The sequence below is a fragment of the Symphodus melops genome, assembly GCF_947650265.1.
Source record: "Symphodus melops genome assembly, chromosome: 9".
NCBI classification, from domain to species: domain Eukaryota; kingdom Metazoa; phylum Chordata; class Actinopteri; order Labriformes; family Labridae; genus Symphodus; species Symphodus melops.
This window is the reverse complement of record NC_136699.1, coordinates 12,112,271-12,132,473: the sequence shown is the minus strand read 5'-3', so window position 1 is coordinate 12,132,473 and position 20,203 is coordinate 12,112,271. Positions and strand designations below refer to the sequence as shown.

The 20,203-nt window shown below is 41.8% G+C and overlaps 5 protein-coding genes across 20 annotated transcripts in view; 1 reads left to right on the top strand and 4 right to left on the bottom strand.

The window, feature by feature from the left end:
• The window catches only part of LOC306829052 (uncharacterized protein), a gene marked incomplete at its 5' end in the record, with an annotated part of 184,839 nt that overhangs the window by 31,273 nt on the left and 133,363 nt on the right, over positions 1-20,203 (top strand). The gene's annotated exons all lie outside the window — the stretch shown is intronic.
• Positions 1-20,203, bottom strand: part of LOC306828996 (protocadherin alpha-C2-like) — a 167,112-nt gene that overhangs the window by 59,110 nt on the left and 87,799 nt on the right. Inside the window, exon 1 of one of the 8 annotated variants that reach the window (XM_079351774.1) lies at positions 13,509-16,243. The exons of 5 other annotated variants lie outside the window; for them this stretch is intronic. In XM_079351774.1, the coding sequence (XP_079207900.1) occupies positions 13,509-15,896 (2,388 nt within the window). In that variant the 5' untranslated portion in view covers positions 15,897-16,243. Of the gene's footprint in view, positions 1-71; positions 3,154-3,375; positions 6,684-13,508; positions 16,244-20,203 lie in introns of those variants that run through there. 2 more of the 8 variants (XM_079351767.1, XM_079351772.1) reach the window with 2 other exon arrangements.
• On the bottom strand, positions 39-12,985 carry LOC306829031 (protocadherin alpha-3-like). Its single transcript, XM_079351849.1, has 2 exons — positions 10,293-12,985; positions 39-71 (listed from the first exon to the last, which is right to left on the bottom strand). The coding sequence occupies exons 1-2, from the start codon at positions 12,669-12,671 to the stop codon at positions 54-56; spliced, it is 2,397 nt and encodes a 798-aa protein (XP_079207975.1). The 5' UTR covers positions 12,672-12,985; the 3' UTR covers positions 39-53.
• On the bottom strand, positions 6,829-10,235 carry LOC306829030 (protocadherin alpha-10-like). Its single transcript, XM_079351848.1, has one exon. The coding sequence runs from the start codon at positions 9,249-9,251 to the stop codon at positions 6,852-6,854; it is 2,400 nt and encodes a 799-aa protein (XP_079207974.1). The 5' UTR covers positions 9,252-10,235; the 3' UTR covers positions 6,829-6,851.
• Positions 16,903-20,042, bottom strand: LOC306829009 (protocadherin alpha-8-like). The gene has a single exon (XM_079351826.1). It carries the CDS (start codon positions 19,520-19,522, stop codon positions 17,009-17,011), a length of 2,514 nt encoding a protein of 837 aa, XP_079207952.1. The 5' UTR covers positions 19,523-20,042; the 3' UTR covers positions 16,903-17,008.

Below are 20,203 nucleotides of genomic sequence, written 5' to 3'. Positions count from 1 at the left end.
AGAGCTGTTGTTCAACTGTCAATTACAAGGATGAATACGGACAAAAATTCAAGTTAATGGGATCTTCTTACCTTTTCTTTGTTAGGTAAAGTCTGAGTTCTGGTGAAAGTGTCTCCTCCGTTAATACTGATAAGTTCACCATCTACAGGTGGAAACGGTGCGGGGAAAACCACTACGTCACTCTTGAGTGTGTCTGAGCTGAAACACACGTCATACTGCTGAGTAGATTTGGAGTAAGACCAGCTCCCGTCAGGGTGGGTGGTGATCATCGGGGCTCCGTACCTGCTGAAACTGCCGTCTGTCTTATGACATTTGACAGCTATTAAAGTGATGAGGCTGAGCAGGAAGATGGCTGACACCGACACAATGGCGATGAGCAGATACAGGTTCAAATCAGAGAAGCTCTCCTCCTTTATGGTCACATGTCTGAACTGAGTCTGGATGTCAGCTGCGCTTTCAACCACCACCACATCAATAGACACAGTAGCTGACAGGGAGGGTTCTCCGATATCAGAGACCAGCACCACCAAGGGGTGAGTTTTCAGGTCATTGTCACTCATTCTCCTCTTAGTCCGGATCTCTCCCGTGCTGGTTCCGATCCGGAAGAGGTTGTTTCCCTTGGGCTCAGAGAGGTGATAAGAGAGCAGCGCGTTGTATCCAGAGTCTGCGTCTACAGCCCTGATCTTTGCCACAAAGTATCCTGCTTCAGCAGAATAGGGGATGCTCTCACTGTTGACGGAGCCGTGCTCAGAATAGGGCGCCAGAATAGTTGGATTATTGTCATTCTCATCCAGGATCAAAACGTTGACAGTCACGTTGCTGCTGAGCGGAGGAACACCAGAGTCTGTGGCCTGAACTTTAAACTGAAACGTTTTTAACTCTTCATAGTTAAAAGACTGCAGACTGACTATTTCTCCTGTCTCTGAGTTGATGTTTACAAAAGTCAAAATCGGAAATCCTTTCTGGTTACTATCAATTAATGAATACGCCAATTTAGCGTTTTCATTTGAATCTTCGTCTTCTGCAGTTATTTTAGTAATTATATCTCCCACTACACTGTTCTCTTTAATGAAAACATTTACTATGCTTTCTTTGAAACGGGGCGCGTTGTCATTAATGTCAGAAATCTGCACCGTGATTACAGTGCTACTGGATAGAGGTGGACTACCTTCATCAACAGCAGTTACTGTCACGTTGTATTGCGACACAAACTCTCTGTCTAGCTGCCCGTCTACTGTTAGAGAGTAATAGTTTTTATAAGTTGATGTTAACGTGAAGGGCACTTGGTTTCTTATTTTACAGGTGGTAAGCCCATTTGAACCCCCGTCTTTGTCAGTCACAGTCACTAATGCGACCACTGTTCCAACTTCTGCACTTTCCTTGACTGGACTCATCAGCGAAGTTACAGAGATTTCTGGTGCGTTGTCATTAATATCGACAACTTCTACAAGTACTTTAGCATAACCACTGCGAGGGGAAGCCCCTTTGTCTGTTGCTTTTACTCTCAATTCATGGGCACTGTTTTCCTCGAAATCCAAATTAGCATTAACAATGATTTCACCGCTTTCAGGATTAACACTAAATTTCTCAGAAGTTTCCACATTTCCTCTTCTCATTAGAGAATAGCGTATATCCGAATTCGACCCTTCATCCAGGTCTGTTGCGTTCAAAGTCAATATCGCTGTCCCTATATGTGCATTTTCGCTGACTCTTACTTTATAAAGAGGCCTGCTAAAGCACGGCGTGTTATCATTTACATCGATCACATTCACTATGATTTGCATTGTCCCTGATCTCGCAGGTTTCCCTCCGTCCACAGCGGTTAATGTTAGTTTAATAATCGGTTGTTTTTCTCTATCCAAAGCTTTCTGCAGTAGTAACTCAGCGGACACACTGTCTCCTCCGCTGCTCACATCCACGGAGAAATGCTCATTAGGAATTAATCTATATGTTTTCACTGAGAAGCTGCCAGTGTCTGCATCTTGAGCTATGGGAAGCGGATACCTCTCTCCCGTTGAAGATGACTCGGAGATATTAAACACATGCGTTTGCTCTTGGAATGATGGTGCATTATCATTAATGTCTACAATACTGACCTCGATTCGAAAAATCTGAATAGGATCGTTTAGGAGTCCCTCTATATTTAACGAACACTTGGGCAAATTGGGGCAAAGCTCTTCACGATCGATCCTTTCGTTAACAAATAATGCTCCCGATCTCAAATTCGCCTCTAAATATTTCTTACTGTATCCCGATACAATCCGAAATCCTCGTTCCTCCAGCTGCTGTGTTTGAACGTTTAAATCCTTAACGAGATTCCCCACCACTGTGCCTTTGTCCACCTCCTCGGAAATTGAGTAGGAAACCTGGGCTGCAGACCAGTCCGGTAAACAAAGAAGAATGGCGTACGATATCCAGACGGCTTCTCTGTGCCCTCGACGACTCATCTTTTCGCCTAAGATAATAAATGTAGCCTTACAGATGGCATGCATCCACAAAACACGGAATTATCCACAATAGAGCCCAGCGTTATTCATCCAGACACCATCATTGAGATGAAGTGGTCGACTAACCCAGCCCCTACCAAACGTCAAACTGCTTCTCTGTTTCCCTGAGTGCGGAGGAGGGGCTTTCGGTCATAAATGAACACGATGGATAGTCTGGTCTCGAACGACATCTTGCGTCCTCTTGATAAAATACATTGGATGTCCACTTTCCACACAACATGAGCTACAAACTTTCACGGAAGAAAAATTGTTGATGAACGGATTCCACGAATAAAAGGTGTGAAGATAAAGTGTCCTTGCTTTAACTGCTGCACACTTCAGTGATAGGAATCCACACAACAAATGTTGAACACTTTAACAACCAGAACACGACGTTGATCCGTTTGATGCCAGCTTGATTAGTCTGGACTTTGAAGTGGATTGTTGAATACGAAACATTATATTATGCCAGATTTTTAAAATAAGCAGATTCATTGAAAAGATATGACACTTAAATTGCAAATTATTTAAAAAAAACAAAACAAAATGAAGCACACATCAAATAATAATAACGATAAAAAACATGGTAGCACCACGGACAGCGCCTTTAAACTTAAGCCTTATCAGAGAGAGTAGGAACTGTGGACATATGCATTCTAATACACTTTTAGCCTGTAATTCTTTTAAATGTAGGTTACCAGATGTTCAATTATTTCCATAATTCTATCAATTTCTATCATGTCGAGTTTATCTAAAACATTTGCTGAGTTGAAAGAATGTTTTGTTGTCAACTAGGTTTAACAAACGACTGAAAAGCCGCTTCCAAAATCCTGCAGCGTTTTCCTCCAGCTTGAAACAGTAGACCAATAACTTGTAAATATCGTCTTACCTTCTCTTTGTTAGGTAAAGTCTGAGTTCTGGTAAAAGTGTCTCCTCCGTTAATACTGATGAGTTCACCATCTACAGGTGGAAACGGTGCGGGGAAAACCACTACGTCACTCTTGAGTGTGTCTGAGCTGAAACACACGTCATACTGCTGAGTAGATTTGGAGTAAGACCAGCTCCCGTCAGGGTGGGTGGTGATCATTGGGGCTCCGTACCTGCTGAAACTGCCGTCTGTCTTGTGACATTTGACAGCTATTAAAGTGATGAGGCTGAGCAGGAAGATGGCTGACACCGACACAATGGCGATGAGCAGATACAGGTTCAAATCAGAGAAGCTCTCCTCCTTTATGGTCACATGTCTGAACTGAGTCTGGATGTCAGCTGCGCTTTCAACCACCACCACATCAATAGACACAGTAGCTGACAGGGATGGTTCTCCGAGATCAGAGACCAGCACCACCAAGGGGTGAGTTTTCAGGTCATTGTCACTCATTCTCCTCTTAGTCCGGATCTCTCCGGTGCTGGTTCCGATCCGGAAGAGATTGTTTCCTTTGGGCTCAGAGAGATGATAAGAGAGCAGCGCGTTGTATCCAGAGTCTGCGTCTACAGCCCTGATCTTTGCCACAAAGTATCCTGCTTCAGCAGAATAGGGGATGCTCTCACTGTTGACGGAGCCGTGCTCAGAATAGGGCGCCAGAATAGTTGGATTATTGTCATTCTCATCCAGAATCAAAACGTTGACGGTCACGTTGCTGCTGAGCGGAGGAACACCAGAGTCTGTGGCCTGAACTTTAAACTGAAACGTTTTTAACTCTTCATAGTTAAAAGACTGCAGGCTGACTATATCACCTGTCTCTGAGTTGATGTTTACCATTGCAGATAACAGAACAAAGTTATTATCACTTAGTAATGAATAGGTCAATCGACCATTTTCACTAACATCAGCATCAGATGCAGACACAGTCTTTAAAACTATACCTATTGGGCTGTTTTCTTTCACATGAATATCAAATGCTTTCTGTGAAAATGTAGGTGGATTGTCATTGACATCAGAAACCTGAATATAAACTACCGTAGTGTTTGAGAGGCGGGGCTTACCTTCATCAGTAGCTCTAATTGTAATATTGTAGTTGGAAATTAGTTCCCTGTCTAGAGTTCCAGCAATAACTAAAGAATAGTAATTTTTATAATTTGTCTCTAATTTGAAGGGAACTGAATTCAATATTTCACAATTAACCTCGCCGTTTTTGCCCCCATCTCTGTCAAGAATGGAAACGAGTGCAATAGCTGTGCCGATTTCAGCGTCCTCCCGTACCGTACTGAGCAGTGACGTCACTGTGATGTCAGGCGCATTGTCATTTAGATCCACCACCTCGACTAGTACTTTACACTGCGCTGTTAATGGAGGCTGGCCTTTGTCTGCAGCTTGAACGCGAATTTCGAAGGCAGTGTTTGTTTCAAAGTCTACCTTACCTTTCACAGTTATTATTCCTGTTTCTGAATTAATTTCGAAAATGTCCAAGACGTGGTCCTGATCTTTTGAATTGAGTAAATACACAATGTCTTTATTTGTCCCCTCATCCGCGTCAGTTGCAGACACTGTTGCTACTGTGCTTCCAATAGGTGCATTTTCTGTGACACGTGTTTTATACAATGTTTTTGTAAAGGCTGGGATGTTATCGTTTATGTCCAGAACATTTATTATGATCTCTGAAGTGCCTGATTTGGATGGTGTTCCTCCGTCTACAGCAGTGAGAGCAAGTTTTATTAAAGCCTGTTTTTCTCTGTCTAATGATTTCTGCAGGACCAACTCAGCTGACACAGTCTCTCCTTTGTGTACCGCAAGAGAGAAATACTCATTGCTATTGAGCTTGTATGAGTCAATGCTATTTTTCCCCACATCGGCATCGTAGGCCGACAGCACAGGGAATCTGGCTCCCGGCAAAACGCTTTCTGCAATGTCGATAGTTTGTGACTTAGCGCTGAAAGACGGGGGGTTATCATTAACGTCAAGTATATTAACTTCAATACGGTAAAGTCTCATCGGGCTATTTATCACAGCCTCTACATTTATTGTGCATTTTGCAGCTTTCGCACAGAGCTCCTCTCTGTCTATTCTTTCACTCACATAGAGAAACCCTGACTTCAAATTGACATCGAAATACTTCCTCTTTGATCCAGCAACGATCTGAAACATACGTGACTCCAAATCCTGTACATTAAGATTAAGATCCTTGGCGAGGTTTCCAACCGAAGTCCCAATGTTTACCTCCTCTAAGACGGAGTAGGAAAGCTGCCCGGAAACCGCTCCCCAGTTATATTCCAAGACGACAAGCACAAGATAAATCCCAACTGAAGTCTTTCTTTCCGGCCGATGCATCCTTCCATAAAACGAGAACAACTAATGTATTCTTATATCGACGTGTCTTTTGCCTCTTGACGCCAACAGCTTGCTTCACGAACCAAATGAAACGACAGTGTATTGTCTATATCCTCCTTCACCCTGCGTCTCATTCTAACAAAGCACTGGCAAATATGATGATCCTTTTTACTGTGGGAGGGGCTTCCACACATCAACGACCATATGCTGGTGTTACGGTCTATAGTGTCGCCGTATGGCCATTTGAAGAAACTACAACGCGTTGACATAAACATTCCTGTCAGAGACAGACACGTATTAATCATCCATCGCTTCTATAGGTTGGCTTTCAGGCCAGTTTAACAGAGAGTAATAATTTCAGCACCGCGGACAGAGCCATAACATTCTGGTGCAGCACGGTAGAAAACAAGTCAAATAGGTTTAAAAACTATTAAAAACTATTTATAAACACTAGAGAACGTCACGAACTGAATAAACTTGTCATTATTGTGTCCAAGAAGATAGTTATTTTATTTAAGTGCAGTTCAGATTGCACACAAACAAAAATCCACGTGTATTACTTAATGAAGACAAAACTGACAAAAACAAGTTAAAGAAGTCTTAAAAATAAACAGCCACACTATTCAGAGCTCGCTCACTGAAAATAACATCTAATATATAAAAGGAAATTAATTGGTTGCCTATGGGGTATACATCGAATAAATAAACACATCAGCTAGAAGGTAGGAAAACAAATATTATTAGACTAAAACAAATGTTCTGAAGAGCGAATTGACTTTTGTTCTCGCCCCGTAAACAACAGAACAACTGACGCATATACGTTCAGCACCAGGCACAAGGATAGCGCCAGACACTGACTAAAACCCATTTCAGAGATTCACCACACATTTAACGACAGGCTAAAAATTAATGAAACGAAATTGTTGTTTATCACATCATCATTATTGATGTTTCCACTCAAACTGATGCCCAAATATTTGACATTTCATAGTCACGTGACGTGGGAAAAAAAACACTTAAACCTTTAGCAAAACTTCTTTGTAGTACTTAAAAAGTTTTTTTACAGTTTGCAAAAAAACAGGCCAGAGTTCGAGATGTTATCATGGTCTTACCTTCTCTTTGTTAGGTAAAGTCTGAGTTCTGGTAAAAGTGTCTCCTCCGTTAATACTGATGAGTTCACCATCTACAGGTGGAAACGGTGCAGGGAAAACCACCACGTCACTCTTGAGTGTGTCTGAGCTGAAACACACGTCATACTGCTGAGTAGATTTGGAGTAAGACCAGCTCCCGTCAGGGTGGGTGGTGATCATCGGGGCTCCGTACCTGCTGAAACTGCCGTCTGTCTTGTGACATTTGACAGCTATTAAAGTGATGAGGCTGAGCAGGAAGATGGCTGACACCGACACAATGGCGATGAGCAGATACAGGTTCAAATCAGAGAAGCTCTCCTCCTTTATGGTCACATGTCTGAACTGAGTCTGAATGTCAGCTGCGCTTTCAACCACCACCACATCAATAGACACAGTAGCTGACAGGGAGGGTTCTCCGAGATCAGAGACCAGCACCACCAAGGGGTGAGTTTTCAGGTCATTGTCACTCATTCTCCTCTTAGTCCGGATCTCTCCGGTGCTGGTTCCGATCCGGAAGAGGTTGTTTCCTTTGGGTTCAGAGAGGTGATAAGAGAGCAGCGCGTTGTATCCAGAGTCTGCGTCTACAGCCCTGATCTTTGCCACAAAGTATCCCGCTTCAGCAGAATAGGGGATGCTCTCACTGTTGACGGAGCCGTGCTCAGAATAGGGCGCCAGAATAGTTGGATTATTGTCATTCTCATCCAGGATCAAAACGTTGACAGTCACGTTGCTGCTGAGCGGAGGAACACCAGAGTCTGTGGCCTGAACTTTAAACTGAAACGTTTTTAACTCTTCATAGTTAAAAGACTGCAGACTGACTATATCTCCTGTCTCTGAGTTGATATTAATCATTGTCGAGAGTGGTAGTGAGTTACTGTTTTGTACAAATGAAAAGCTCACTTGACCATTTTGACTGATGTCAGCATCAGTTGCTGTAACTGTTTTTATGACTTCTCCTACTGGACTGTTTTCTTTTACAAAGACATTGATAATGCTTTCTGTGAATAGAGGTGTGTTATCATTGACATCTGAGATGTGAACATTAATAACGCTCGTGCTTGAGAGAGGTGGGCGGCCCTCATCAGTAGCAGTGACGCTGATATTATACTGAGATGTTCTCTCTCTGTCAAGAGGGCCGTCCACCACCAGAGAATAATAATTCTTATAATTTGACTCTAACTTAAATGGGACATCATTGGAGATTCTACAGTTGACCATCCCATTGTTTCCTCCGTCTTTGTCAAACACTGAAACAAGTGCAATGGCGGTGCCAATGGAGGCGTCTTCTTTCACTGTGTTTAATAATGATGTAACAGTGATTTCAGGGGCATTGTCATTAACGTCTATAACTTCAATCAATAATTTAGCATTTGAAGTGAGGGGAGAAGAAGCTCCATCACTGGCCTGTACTCTAATCTCAAAAGCGTTATTCTCTTCAAAGTCGATATTCTTTTTATTTGTTACTGTTCCACTGTTTTCATCGATTGCAAACAGATCCGTTTGTTTCCCCCGACCGAGTTTACTGAACGAATAAAACACTTGTCCGTTTTGGCCTGCGTCTAAATCGGTAGCATTTAACGTTATAATCGAGGTGCCGATTTTTGCATTCTCAAAGACTTTGGCCTTGTACAAAGTTTGACTGAATACAGGAGCGTTGTCATTGGTGTCCAAAACATTTACTATAATGACCATGCTGCCAGATTTCGCAGGACTTCCTCCATCAATGGCTGTCAATGTGAGACGAATCAAAGACTCTTTTTCTCTGTCTAAAGGTTTCTGAAGCAATAATTCGGGAGTTCCGCTCTCTCCTTTTTGTACAGCAAGAGAGAAGTATTCATTCTGACTCAGCTTGTAGGTATTTACTGTATTTTTACCCACGTCTGCATCGTCAGCCGGACGCAGAGGAAATTTAACTCCTGCTGCTGTACTCTCTGTTATGTTAATTATTTCTGACGAGCTAAGAAAAGATGGAGAATTATCATTTACATCGAGAATTATTAATTCTATTCGGTACAGTTTTAGTGGGTTATTGATAACTGCTTCTACACTCAGAGAACATTTTGCCTCTTCTCCGCAGAGTTCCTCTCGATCTATTCTTTCATTCACATACAGGACACCAGTCTTTAGATTTACCTCGAAGTATTTAGTCTTTGATCCAGCAACGATCTGAAACATGCGGGACTCCAAATCCTGCACATTGATGTTCAGATCTTTGGCGATATTTCCAACAACAGTTCCCAGGTTTACCTCCTCTGAGACGGAGTAAGAGAGCTGCCCAGACACCGAGTCCCAGCAACAATCCAGCAGCACGACCAAGAGATATATCCACACAGAGCTCCTTCTGCTTTGAAAATACATCATTCCACTCATCGAGAAAAGGACGTAGCATCCACGACTGAGCACGTTTCAACAACCAAAAGGTACTGACCACAGAATAAACAGTCCAAAGAAATATTTTGACATTTTCTCAACCGAACAAGACGACTGTTCTTTGTCGCCCTACTTCTCTTTGTAACAAAGCCCATCAACACATCATCCGCTGAATCTGGGAGGAGCCTTAAGCTTTCAAAATCAGTCTAAATGTGATGGTCTGCAGCGTCCCCACGTGGACATGTGTCATAACTACATGCTACATCTAACAAAATAACAGTCATATAGATACCGTTCTAATTCTACATAAACGTACAGAAATATGTAAATCTAAATTTCAGGAAATATGGAATTATGTTAAAGGACGGTAGAAAGCAATATATATAATTACATTTGAAAGACCAGCGACGTTTGCTTTGGGATTTTCTGTGTTCAGGGAAACTCAAGAAAGTTTAGCGTTCAGCACCACGGATAGCGACACGCGAATGTGACTCAGAACTACTAAAAATGACACCATTGGATTATCTTGCACTTTAGACAACACTTGCAACAGTTGCAGTTGGTGATATGAATGTGTATTTTCTGATGAGGAGCAAAGAAACCTGAATGTTTCAGCTGATTTTTTTTAAACAAATTTAGCTATAGGAAATATGAGATACTGGTCAAAGCCTGAAAAAATCTAATGTAAATCTAATAGCACTACGACAATGTTTTGTTCTGACCTATGTTTTATTGTACTTCGCACTAAATTATGCACTTTGCGTTTAGAACCACAGATAACGAGAAAAAGGAAATCCACTGCCAATAGTGGATAATAATCGCTATAACTGCAGATTTACAACAAGCGGGAGTCTTCACTTTCACACAACAAACTCAAAATTCCGGATAACTTTTATACAACACCACTCAGTCCTTAGCGGAAGTAAAAACCATGCCATGTCTCTTCCGGATTATTTTATAAAGTGTCCAACAAATTAAGAAAATCATTGTGTTAGAAATGCTGAACTTTAAATTAATCATTAACTTCATCTATGTTCTTACCTTCTCTTTGTTGGGTAAAGTCTGAGTTCTGGTAAAAGTGTCTCCTCCATTAATACTGATGAGTTCACCATCTACAGGTGGAAACGGAGCGGGGAAAACCACTACGTCACTCTTGAGTGTGTCTGAGCTGAAACACACGTCATACTGCTGAGTAGATTTGGAGTAAGACCAGCTCCCGTCAGGGTGGGTGGTGATCATTGGGGCTCCGTACCTGCTGAAACTGCCGTCTGTCTTGTGACATTTGACAGCTATTAAAGTGATGAGGCTGAGCAGGAAGATGGCTGACACCGACACAATGGCGATGAGCAGATACAGGTTCAAATCAGAGAAGCTCTCCTCCTTTATGGTCACATGTCTGAACTGAGTCTGGATGTCAGCTGCGCTTTCAACCACCACCACATCAATAGACACAGTAGCTGACAGGGAGGGTTCTCCGATATCAGAGACCAGCACCACCAAGGGGTGAGTTTTCAGGTCATTGTCACTCATTCTCCTCTTAGTCCGGATCTCTCCGGTGCTGGTTCCGATCCGGAAGAGGTTGTTTCCTTTGGGTTCAGAGAGGTGATAAGAGAGCAGCGCGTTGTATCCAGAGTCTGCGTCTACAGCCCTGATCTTTGCCACAAAGTATCCCGCTTCAGCAGAATAGGGGATGCTCTCACTGTTGACGGAGCCGTGCTCAGAATAGGGCGCCAGAATAGTTGGATTATTGTCATTCTCATCCAGGATCAAAACGTTGACGGTCACGTTGCTGCTGAGCGGAGGAACACCAGAGTCTGTGGCCTGAACTTTAAACTGAAACGTTTTTAACTCTTCATAGTTAAAAGACTGCAGACTGACTATATCTCCTGTCTCTGAGTTGATGTTCACCATTGATGCTAATTGGGTTATCTTGGGAGAGCTTTTGATTAATTGGTATGTTGCTTTTGCGTTTTCATCCAAATCTGAATCTAAGGTCGACATGGTATATATTGTTGTCCCAACTGGGCTATTCTCCTTCACGTAAACATTGATTAAAGGTTCAGAGAAACGAGGGGGATTGTCATTGACATCAGAAATGTGAACAGTAATGACGCTTGTGCTCGATAGAACAGGAGTCCCTTCATCTGTAGCAGTAATTGTTACATTATATTGGGAAACACTCTCTCTGTCAAGAGGCCCGTCAACCAGTAACGAATAATAGTTTTTATAGTTAGATTTTAATTTAAAAGGAAGGGAATCTGTCATTTTACAGTTTGTCAGGCCATTTTTACCCCCGTCTTTATCAGTAATAGTCACCATAGCAACGGCTGTGCCTTTTTCCGCGTCCTCTTTCACTGGACTCATTAGAGACGAGACAGAAATTTCTGGAGCATTGTCATTGACATCTATAACTTCGATTAAAATCTTGCTATGTGCACTACGAGGAGGGTTACCTTTATCTCGTGCCTGAACACGAATCTCGTATGCTTGATTTTCCTCATAATTAATATTACCTTTCACTGTAATTTCACCAGTATTTTCATCCAGAGCAAATTTATCACCAGGCTTTAAGCGGCCTTTTTCTGTAAAAGAGTAAAAAAGCTGAGCATTGACACCTTCATCTAAATCACTTGCAGTTAGTGTTAATAAAGTCGTGCCAATGTTTGCATTTTCAACGACTTGAACCTTATAAAGAGATTTACTGAACAACGGTGAATTGTCATTTACATCCAGGACATTGACATTTATCTGTAGAGTTCCCGTTTTAGGAGGTTTTCCCCCATCTACCGCTGTCAGCGTGAGCTCAATAACCGCCTGTTTTTCTCGATCTAATGCTTTCTGTAGCACTAACTCAGCAGACACACTCTCATCGCCAATGCCCTGTATATCTAAAGAGAAATATTCATTAGAGTTTAATTTGTAAGTCTTTACCGAGTTAACGCCTACATCAGCGTCATGAGCGATCGGAAGTGGGTGCCTCTCACCGACGTACGAAGACTCAGACATATCTATTGCTGATATTTCTTCCGAAAAAGATGGAGCATTGTCGTTAATATCAGTAATCACAACTTCAATTCGATGGAGAGTGCGGGGGTTGCTTAATATGGCCTCTACATTTAAAGAGCACTTTACCGTATTAGGACAAAGCTCCTCCCGATCTACCCTCTCGCTCACGAAAAGTAGTCCAGACTCGTGATTTATGTCAAAATACTGTTTTTCATAGGCGGAGGTAATCTGAAGTCCCGCCGAATGAAGCTGCTGCGCACTGAGATTTAAATCCTTAGCGAGATTTCCCACCGATGCTCCTTTGTCCACCTCCTCTGAAATGGAGTATGATATCTGAGCCACGGACCAGTCGCAGAGACAAAGCACAATGAAAAACAGACCCGCAATATTATCCCACTCTTCCCGGACTGCCATTGCTGTTTTGCCAAAAACGACTCCTTCTTGCTCCTGTCCCTTTCACGGAAAGTTGAAAAAACAAACGCCTTCTTTACGTCTCCATTCTCGGTTATGATCCTCTTTGCGAGGTGCAACACTCGTCTGCACTCTGAATCCACAACGTACAGCCAGATGATGACGTCTTAACCCCCCCCCCCCCCTCCCCTCATGAATAAAGGAGGAGTTTATAAACCGCAAGCCCAAGATTTTTGCGTGGTCTTTGGCGACATCTCCTGACATATATTTTAGTAGATGCATATGCGCTATGTGACATTAATATCTTAGAATTTGCCAGTGAAATCAGCAGATACACTTTGCTATGGAACATATATAGCCGTGAAATGTACAATCTTAAAAAAGTAGCCCCCCTCTTGCAGATTCAATTTTCTTAAGTTACTGAACTACGAGATACTCCACAGTTTCAGTACCATGGACTGCACTCGAATCTCAAGACTTGCATCAAAAGACAGCAGTTTCAGCACCCTGGACAGCGACTCGGTGCAGTTTTCAAAAACGCCCTGCCATTTCCCTACTGACTTTATCATGCTTCATCCAAGACACAGTGAAATTCAACAAACACATTATACTGAGTCTGTTCTTCAGTTATAAAACACGTCCTAACAACAAGTTAGCACTCACCGAATCGTCTGATTACTCTCTTACAAAACTCAGCATCAAACCACAAATCTTACAAAATAGAGTAGAGAGGTGAAGATACAACGTTTTAGGTACATCATGTGTAGGTAGAGTTGGAAACAGATGTTAACCCAAACAGAAAAAAAGTCATTAAGAATTCTACAATTAGAGATTCCTTACCTTTTCTTTGTTAGGTAAAGTCTGAGTCCGTGTAAAAGTGTCTCCTCCGTTAATACTGATGAGTTCACCATCTACAGGTGGAAACGGGGCGGGGAAAACCACTACGTCACTCTTGAGTGTGTCTGAGCTGAAACACACGTCATACTGCTGAGTAGATTTGGAGTAAGACCAGCTCCCGTCAGGGTGGGTGGTGATCATCGGGGCTCCGTACCTGCTGAAACTGCCGTCTGTCCTGTGACATTTGACAGCTATTAAAGTGATGAGGCTGAGCAGGAAGATGGCTGACACCGACACAATGGCGATGAGCAGATACAGGTTCAAATCAGAGAAGCTCTCCTCCTTTATGGTCACATGTCTGAACTGAGTCTGGATGTCAGCTGCGCTTTCAACCACCACCACATCAATAGACACAGTAGCTGACAGGGAGGGTTCTCCGTTATCAGAAACCAGCACCACCAAGGGGTGAGTTTTCAGGTCATTGTCACTCATTCTCCTCTTAGTCCGGATCTCTCCGGTGCTGGTTCCGATCCGGAAGAGGTTGTTTCCTTTGGGCTCAGAGAGGTGATAAGAGAGCAGCGCGTTGTATCCAGAGTCTGCGTCTACAGCCCTGATCTTTGCCACAAAGTATCCTGCTTCAGCAGAATAGGGGATGCTCTCACTGTTGACGGAGCCGTGCTCAGAATAGGGCGCCAGAATAGTTGGATTATTGTCATTCTCATCCAGGATCAAAACGTTGACTGTCACGTTGCTGCTGAGCGGAGGAACACCAGAGTCTGTGGCCTGAACTTTAAACTGAAACGTTTTTAACTCCTCATAGTTAAAAGACTGCAGGCTGACTATGTCACCTGTCTCTGTGTTTATATTTATCATTGTCGAGAGTGGTAGTGAGTTACTGTTTTGTACAAATGAAAAGCTCACCTGACCATTTTGACTGATGTCCGCATCAGTTGCTGTAACTGTTTTTATGACTTCTCCTACTGGACTGTTTTCTTTTACAAAGACATTGATAATGTTTTCTATGAATAGAGGTGTGTTATCATTGACATCTGAGATGTGAACATTAATAACGCTCGTGCTTGAGAGAGGTGGGCGGCCCTCATCTGTAGCAGTGACGCTGATATTATACTGAGATGTTCTCTCTCTGTCAAGAGGGCCGTCCACCACCAGAGAATAATAATTCTTATAATTTGATTCTAACTTAAATGGGACATCATTGGAGATTCTACAGTTGACCATCCCATTTTTTCCTCCGTCTTTGTCAAACACTGAAACAAGTGCAATGGCGGTGCCAATGGAGGCGTCTTCTTTCACTGTGTTTAATAATGATGTAACTGTGATTTCAGGGGCATTGTCATTAACGTCTATAACTTCAATCAACAATTTAGCATTTGAAGTGAGGGGAGAAGAAGCTCCATCACTGGCCTGTACTCTAATCTCAAAAGCGTTATTCTCTTCAAAGTCGATATTCTTTTTATTTGTCACTGTTCCAGTTTTTTCATCGATAGCAAACAAATCCATTTGTTTTCCTCGGCCCACTTCACTAAATGAATAAAACACTTGTCCATTCGCACCTGCATCTAAATCAGTGGCATTTAGTGTTATTATTGATGTATCAATCTTTGCATTCTCATACACACTGGCCTTGTACAAAGTTTGACTGAATACAGGAGCGTTGTCATTGGTGTCCAAAACATTAACTATAATGTCCATGTTACCAGATTTTGCAGGACTTCCTCCATCAATGGCTGTCAATGTGAGAAGAATCACAGACTCTTTTTCTCTGTCTAAAGCTTTCTGAAGCAATAATTCTGGTGTTACAATCTCTCCTTTTTGTACAGCAAGAGAGAAGTATTCATTCTGACTCAGCTTGTAGGTATTTACTGTATTTTTACCCACGTCTGCATCATGAGCTGGATGCAGGGGGAATTTAGCCCCTGCTGCTGTACTTTCTGTTATGTTCATCATCTGCGACGTTCTTTGAAATGACGGAGAATTATCATTGACATCTAAGATAATCACTTCAAACCGGTACAGTTTTAACGGGTCATTGATAACTGCTTCTACACTCAGAGAACATTTTGGCTCTTCTCCGCAGAGTTCCTCTCGATCTATTCTTTCATTCACATACAGGACACCAGTTTTTAGATTTACCTCGAAGTATTTAGTCTTTGATCCAGCAACGATCTGAAACATGCGGGACTCCAAATCCTGCACATTGATGTTCAGGTCTTTGGCGATATTTCCAACAACAGTTCCCAGGTTTACCTCCTCTGAGACGGAGTAAGAGAGCTGCCCAGACACCGAGTCCCAGCAACAATCCAGCAGCACGACCAAGAGATATATCCACACAGAGCTCCTTCTGCTCTTAAAAATCATTATTCCACTCATCGGGAAAAGGACGTAGGATCCAAGATTGAGTACGTTTCAACAACGCAGAAATTGATATCAAGAAATATATTGTCCGAATAAATATTTTGACCTTTTCTAAAACGAACAAGACGACCGTTCTTTGTCGCCCTATCTCTCTTTGTAACAAAGCCCATGGACACATCATCGTTGAATCTGGGAGGAGCCCTAATCGTTCAAAATCAGTCTAAATGTGATGGTCTTCAGCGTCCCCATGTGGACATGTCTCGTAGCTACATTTAACTTAACAACATTATTACGTAGTCACCTTTCTATTTTTTTAAATCTTAATGTACAGCAATTACAAAAATCAAAGACGTGTTTTTCAACACGGCCATTAAGTTAAATTACAACTTAAATGCTTATCGACAATGTAAGACTTCTGAAGAAGCGAAATGCTTCTCCATGAGAACATTTGAATGTAAAAAAAAAGCCTAAAAAATGATAGTGTAACATGAATATTTAAGTATTCTTCAAGTGATAAGAAACGTTTAAAATGCATCAAAAAAAAGGTTATGTAAATGTAATTTTGGGCAAATGTGGAATTATGTTACAGAATGATATACAACCAAATACGTCTAATAATATTTTAAAGACCAGCAAGGTTGGGTATTAGGTAATCTGTGTTCGGGAAATGTCAAGAAAGTTTATAAAGTATATTTCAGCACCACGGATAGCGACACGCACGAATAAGAAGAGAAGTATTACAAAATGACATCATGGGATTATCTGGCATTTTAGACAAAGCTCTCAACCGTGGCAGTGGTTAATATAAAGGTGTAATTTCAAATAAGGAGCAAATAAACTTTAATGTTTCAGCCAAACAGTTTTTTTAAGAGTCTAACTATGAACAAATATATCGAACTGATCAATTACAAACATGTGTGTAAATGTAAGTGAAACTCACTCGGCAAAAAAACGTGTTGTTCAAAACTATGTTTTATAGGAATTTGATTGAATTTCAATTCATGCACTTTGTGTTTAAAGGAAATCCACTTCCAAACGTGACTGGATAATATTAGCTATAACTGTAGATTTAGATTCACTATCAAACAACGAACTCTAAATTCAAGATAACGTTCATACAACACCTTTCAATCCTTGGCGGAAAGAAGAACCGTGCCATTAGTGATCATTATGTCCATCAAATAAAGAAAAAAAGATATCGTGTTATGAATGCTGAACGTTAAAGTAGTCATTAACTTCATCAATGTTCTTACCTTCTCTTTGTTGGGTAAAGTCTGAGTTCTGGTAAAAGTGTCTCCTCCGTTAATACTGATGAGTTCACCATCTACAGGTGGAAACGGGGCGGGGAAAACCACTACGTCACTCTTGAGTGTGTCTGAGCTGAAACACACGTCATACTGCTGAGTAGATTTGGAGTAAGACCAGCTCCCGTCAGGGTGGGTGGTGATCATCGGGGCTCCGTACCTGCTGAAACTGCCGTCTGTCCTGTGACATTTGACAGCTATTAAAGTGATGAGGCTGAGCAGGAAGATGGCTGACACCGACGCAATGGCGATGAGCAGGTACAGGTTCAAATCAGAGAAGCTCTCCTCCTTTATGGTCACATGTCTGAACTGAGTCTGGATGTCAGCTGCGCTTTCAACCACCACCACATCAATAGACACAGTAGCTGACAGGGAGGGTTCTCCGTTATCAGAGACCAGCACCACCAAGGGGTGAGTTTTCAGGTCATTGTCACTCATTCTCCTCTTAGTCCGGATCTCTCCGGTGCTGGTTCCGATCCGGAAGAGGTTGTTTCCTTTGGGCTCAGAGAGGTGATAAGAGAGCAGCGCGTTGTATCCAGAGTCTGCGTCTACAGCCCTGATTTTTGCCACAAAGTATCCCGCTTCAGCAGAATAGGGGATGCTCTCACTATTGACGGAGCCGTGCTCAGAATAGGGCGCCAGAATAGTTGGATTATTGTCATTCTCATCCAGGATCAAAACGTTGACAGTCACGTTGCTGCTGAGCGGAGGAACACCAGAGTCTGTGGCCTGAACTTTAAACTGAAACGTTTTTAACTCCTCATAGTTAAAAGACTGCAGACTGACTATATCTCCTGTCTCTGTGTTTATATTTATCATTGTCGAGAGTGGTAGTGAGTTACTGTTTTGTACAAATGAAAAGCTCACCTGACCATTTTGACTGATGTCAGCATCAGTTGCTGTAACTGTTTTCATGACTTCTCCTACTGGACTGTTTTCTTTTACAAAGACATTGATAATGCTTTCTGTGAATAGAGGTGTGTTATCATTGACATCTGAGATGTGAACATTAATAACGCTCGTGCTTGAGAGAGGTGGGCGGCCCTCATCTGCAGCAGTGACGCTGATATTATACTGAGATGTTCTCTCTCTGTCAAGAGGGCCGTCCACCACCAGAGAATAATAATTCTTATAATTTGATTCTAACTTAAATGGGACATCATTGGAGATTCTACAGTTGACCATCCCATTTTTTCCTCCGTCTTTGTCAAACACTGAAACAAGTGCAATGGCGGTGCCAATGGAGGCGTCTTCTTTCACTGTGTTTAATAATGATGTAACTGTGATTTCAGGGGCATTGTCATTAACGTCTATAACTTCAATCAATAATTTAACATGAGAGGTCATCGGTGATGATGCTCCATCACTGGCCTGTACTCTAATCTCAAAAGCGTTATTCTCTTCAAAGTCGATATTCTTTTTATTCGTTACTGTTCCACTTTTTTCATCTATAGCAAAAAGATCCGATTTAATCACCTGATCTATTTTACTGAAGGAGTAAATGATTTGTCCATTTGGGCCTGTGTCTAAATCAGTAGCATTTAATGTTATTATTGATGTTCCTACTTTAACATTTTCGAAAATACTTGTTTTGTACAGATTTTGACTGAACACAGGGGCGTTATCGTTGATATCCAAAACATTTACAATAATGTCCATACTACCAGATTTCGCAGGACTTCCTCCATCAATGGCTGTCAATGTGAGACGAATCACATGCTCTTTTTCTCTGTCTAAAGCTTTCTGAAGTAGTAATTCCGCGGCAACGCTTTCTCCTTTATGTGTGGAAAGGGTGAAGTATTCGTTTTGACTCAGCTTGTAGGTATGTACAGTGTTTTTACCCACGTCTGCATCGTGAGCTCTTTGCAAAGGAAATTTAGCCCCTGCTGCTGTATTCTCTGTTATGTTAATCATCTGTGAGCTAATGGTAAATGATGGAGAATTGTCATTTACATCTAAGATCATCATTTCAATTCTGTACAGTTTTAACGGGTTATTGATAACTGCTTCTATACTCAGGGAACATTTTGCCTCGTGTTTACAGAGTTCCTCTCGATCTATTCTTTCATTCACATACAGGACACCAGTCTTTAGATTTACCTCGAAGTATTTAGTCTTTGATCCAGCAACGATCTGAAACATGCGGGACTCCAAATCCTGCACATTGATGGTCTGATCTTTGGCGATATTTCCAACAACAGTTCCCAGGTTTACCTCCTCTGAGACGGAGTAAGAGAGCTGCCCAGACACCGAGTCCCAGCAACAATCCAGCAGCACGACCAAGAGATATATCCACACAGAGCTCCTTCTGCTCGGAAAATACATCATTCCACTCATCGGAAAACAAAACACATAGGCAACTTGATTTGGTTCGTTGACATTCAGGTCAAGAAATAATTAATCCAAAGAAATATTTCGACATTTTCTCAACCGAACAAGACGGCCGCTCTTTGTCGTTTCACCTCTCTTTCTAACAAAGCCCATCGACACATCATCCGCTGAATCTGGGAGGAGCCCTGAGCTTTCAAAATCAGTCTAAATGTGATGGTCTTCAGCGTCCCCACGTGGATATGTGTCGTAGCTACATGCTTCATCTATCATGATCCAACTGGTCAATCGTCACAAATGTGAAATCTCTCATGAGCAATGGCAAAAATCACAAAATCGAATGACAACACACGCCATAGAGTATACCGATACCTAAGATTCGCTGTTATCATACGAGTGACGTTTTCTTCAAAGCTCTTCCGTGATAAAAGTTAATATCTAATAAAAACGTGTTACTGTTAATTAGTAATATAAGAGCAGCTAAAGTCACATTTTTCGTAGTAGTAGAGTCAGTAGAAAAAACGTTTAAATGTCGATTGACATAAACGCCTCATCCCAATAAAAAAACAAAAAAACAGTCAAAATACATGGCAGGAATAAAACTCTCTAAAAAATTGTAGATCAAAGCCCAAGCATACCACAACAAAACTTCAGTAGTTTGATACTTTTTTTCTAAATGAACAATAAAAG

Coding starts and splice junctions, on each gene's coding strand:
- LOC306829030 (XM_079351848.1), bottom strand. CDS start 9,251: ATGAGTGGAATGATGTATTTTCAAAGCAGAAGGAGCTCTGTGTGGATA.
- LOC306829031 (XM_079351849.1), bottom strand. CDS start 12,671: ATGGCAGTCCGGGAAGAGTGGGATAATATTGCGGGTCTGTTTTTCATT.
- LOC306829009 (XM_079351826.1), bottom strand. CDS start 19,522: ATGAGTGGAATGATGTATTTTCCGAGCAGAAGGAGCTCTGTGTGGATA.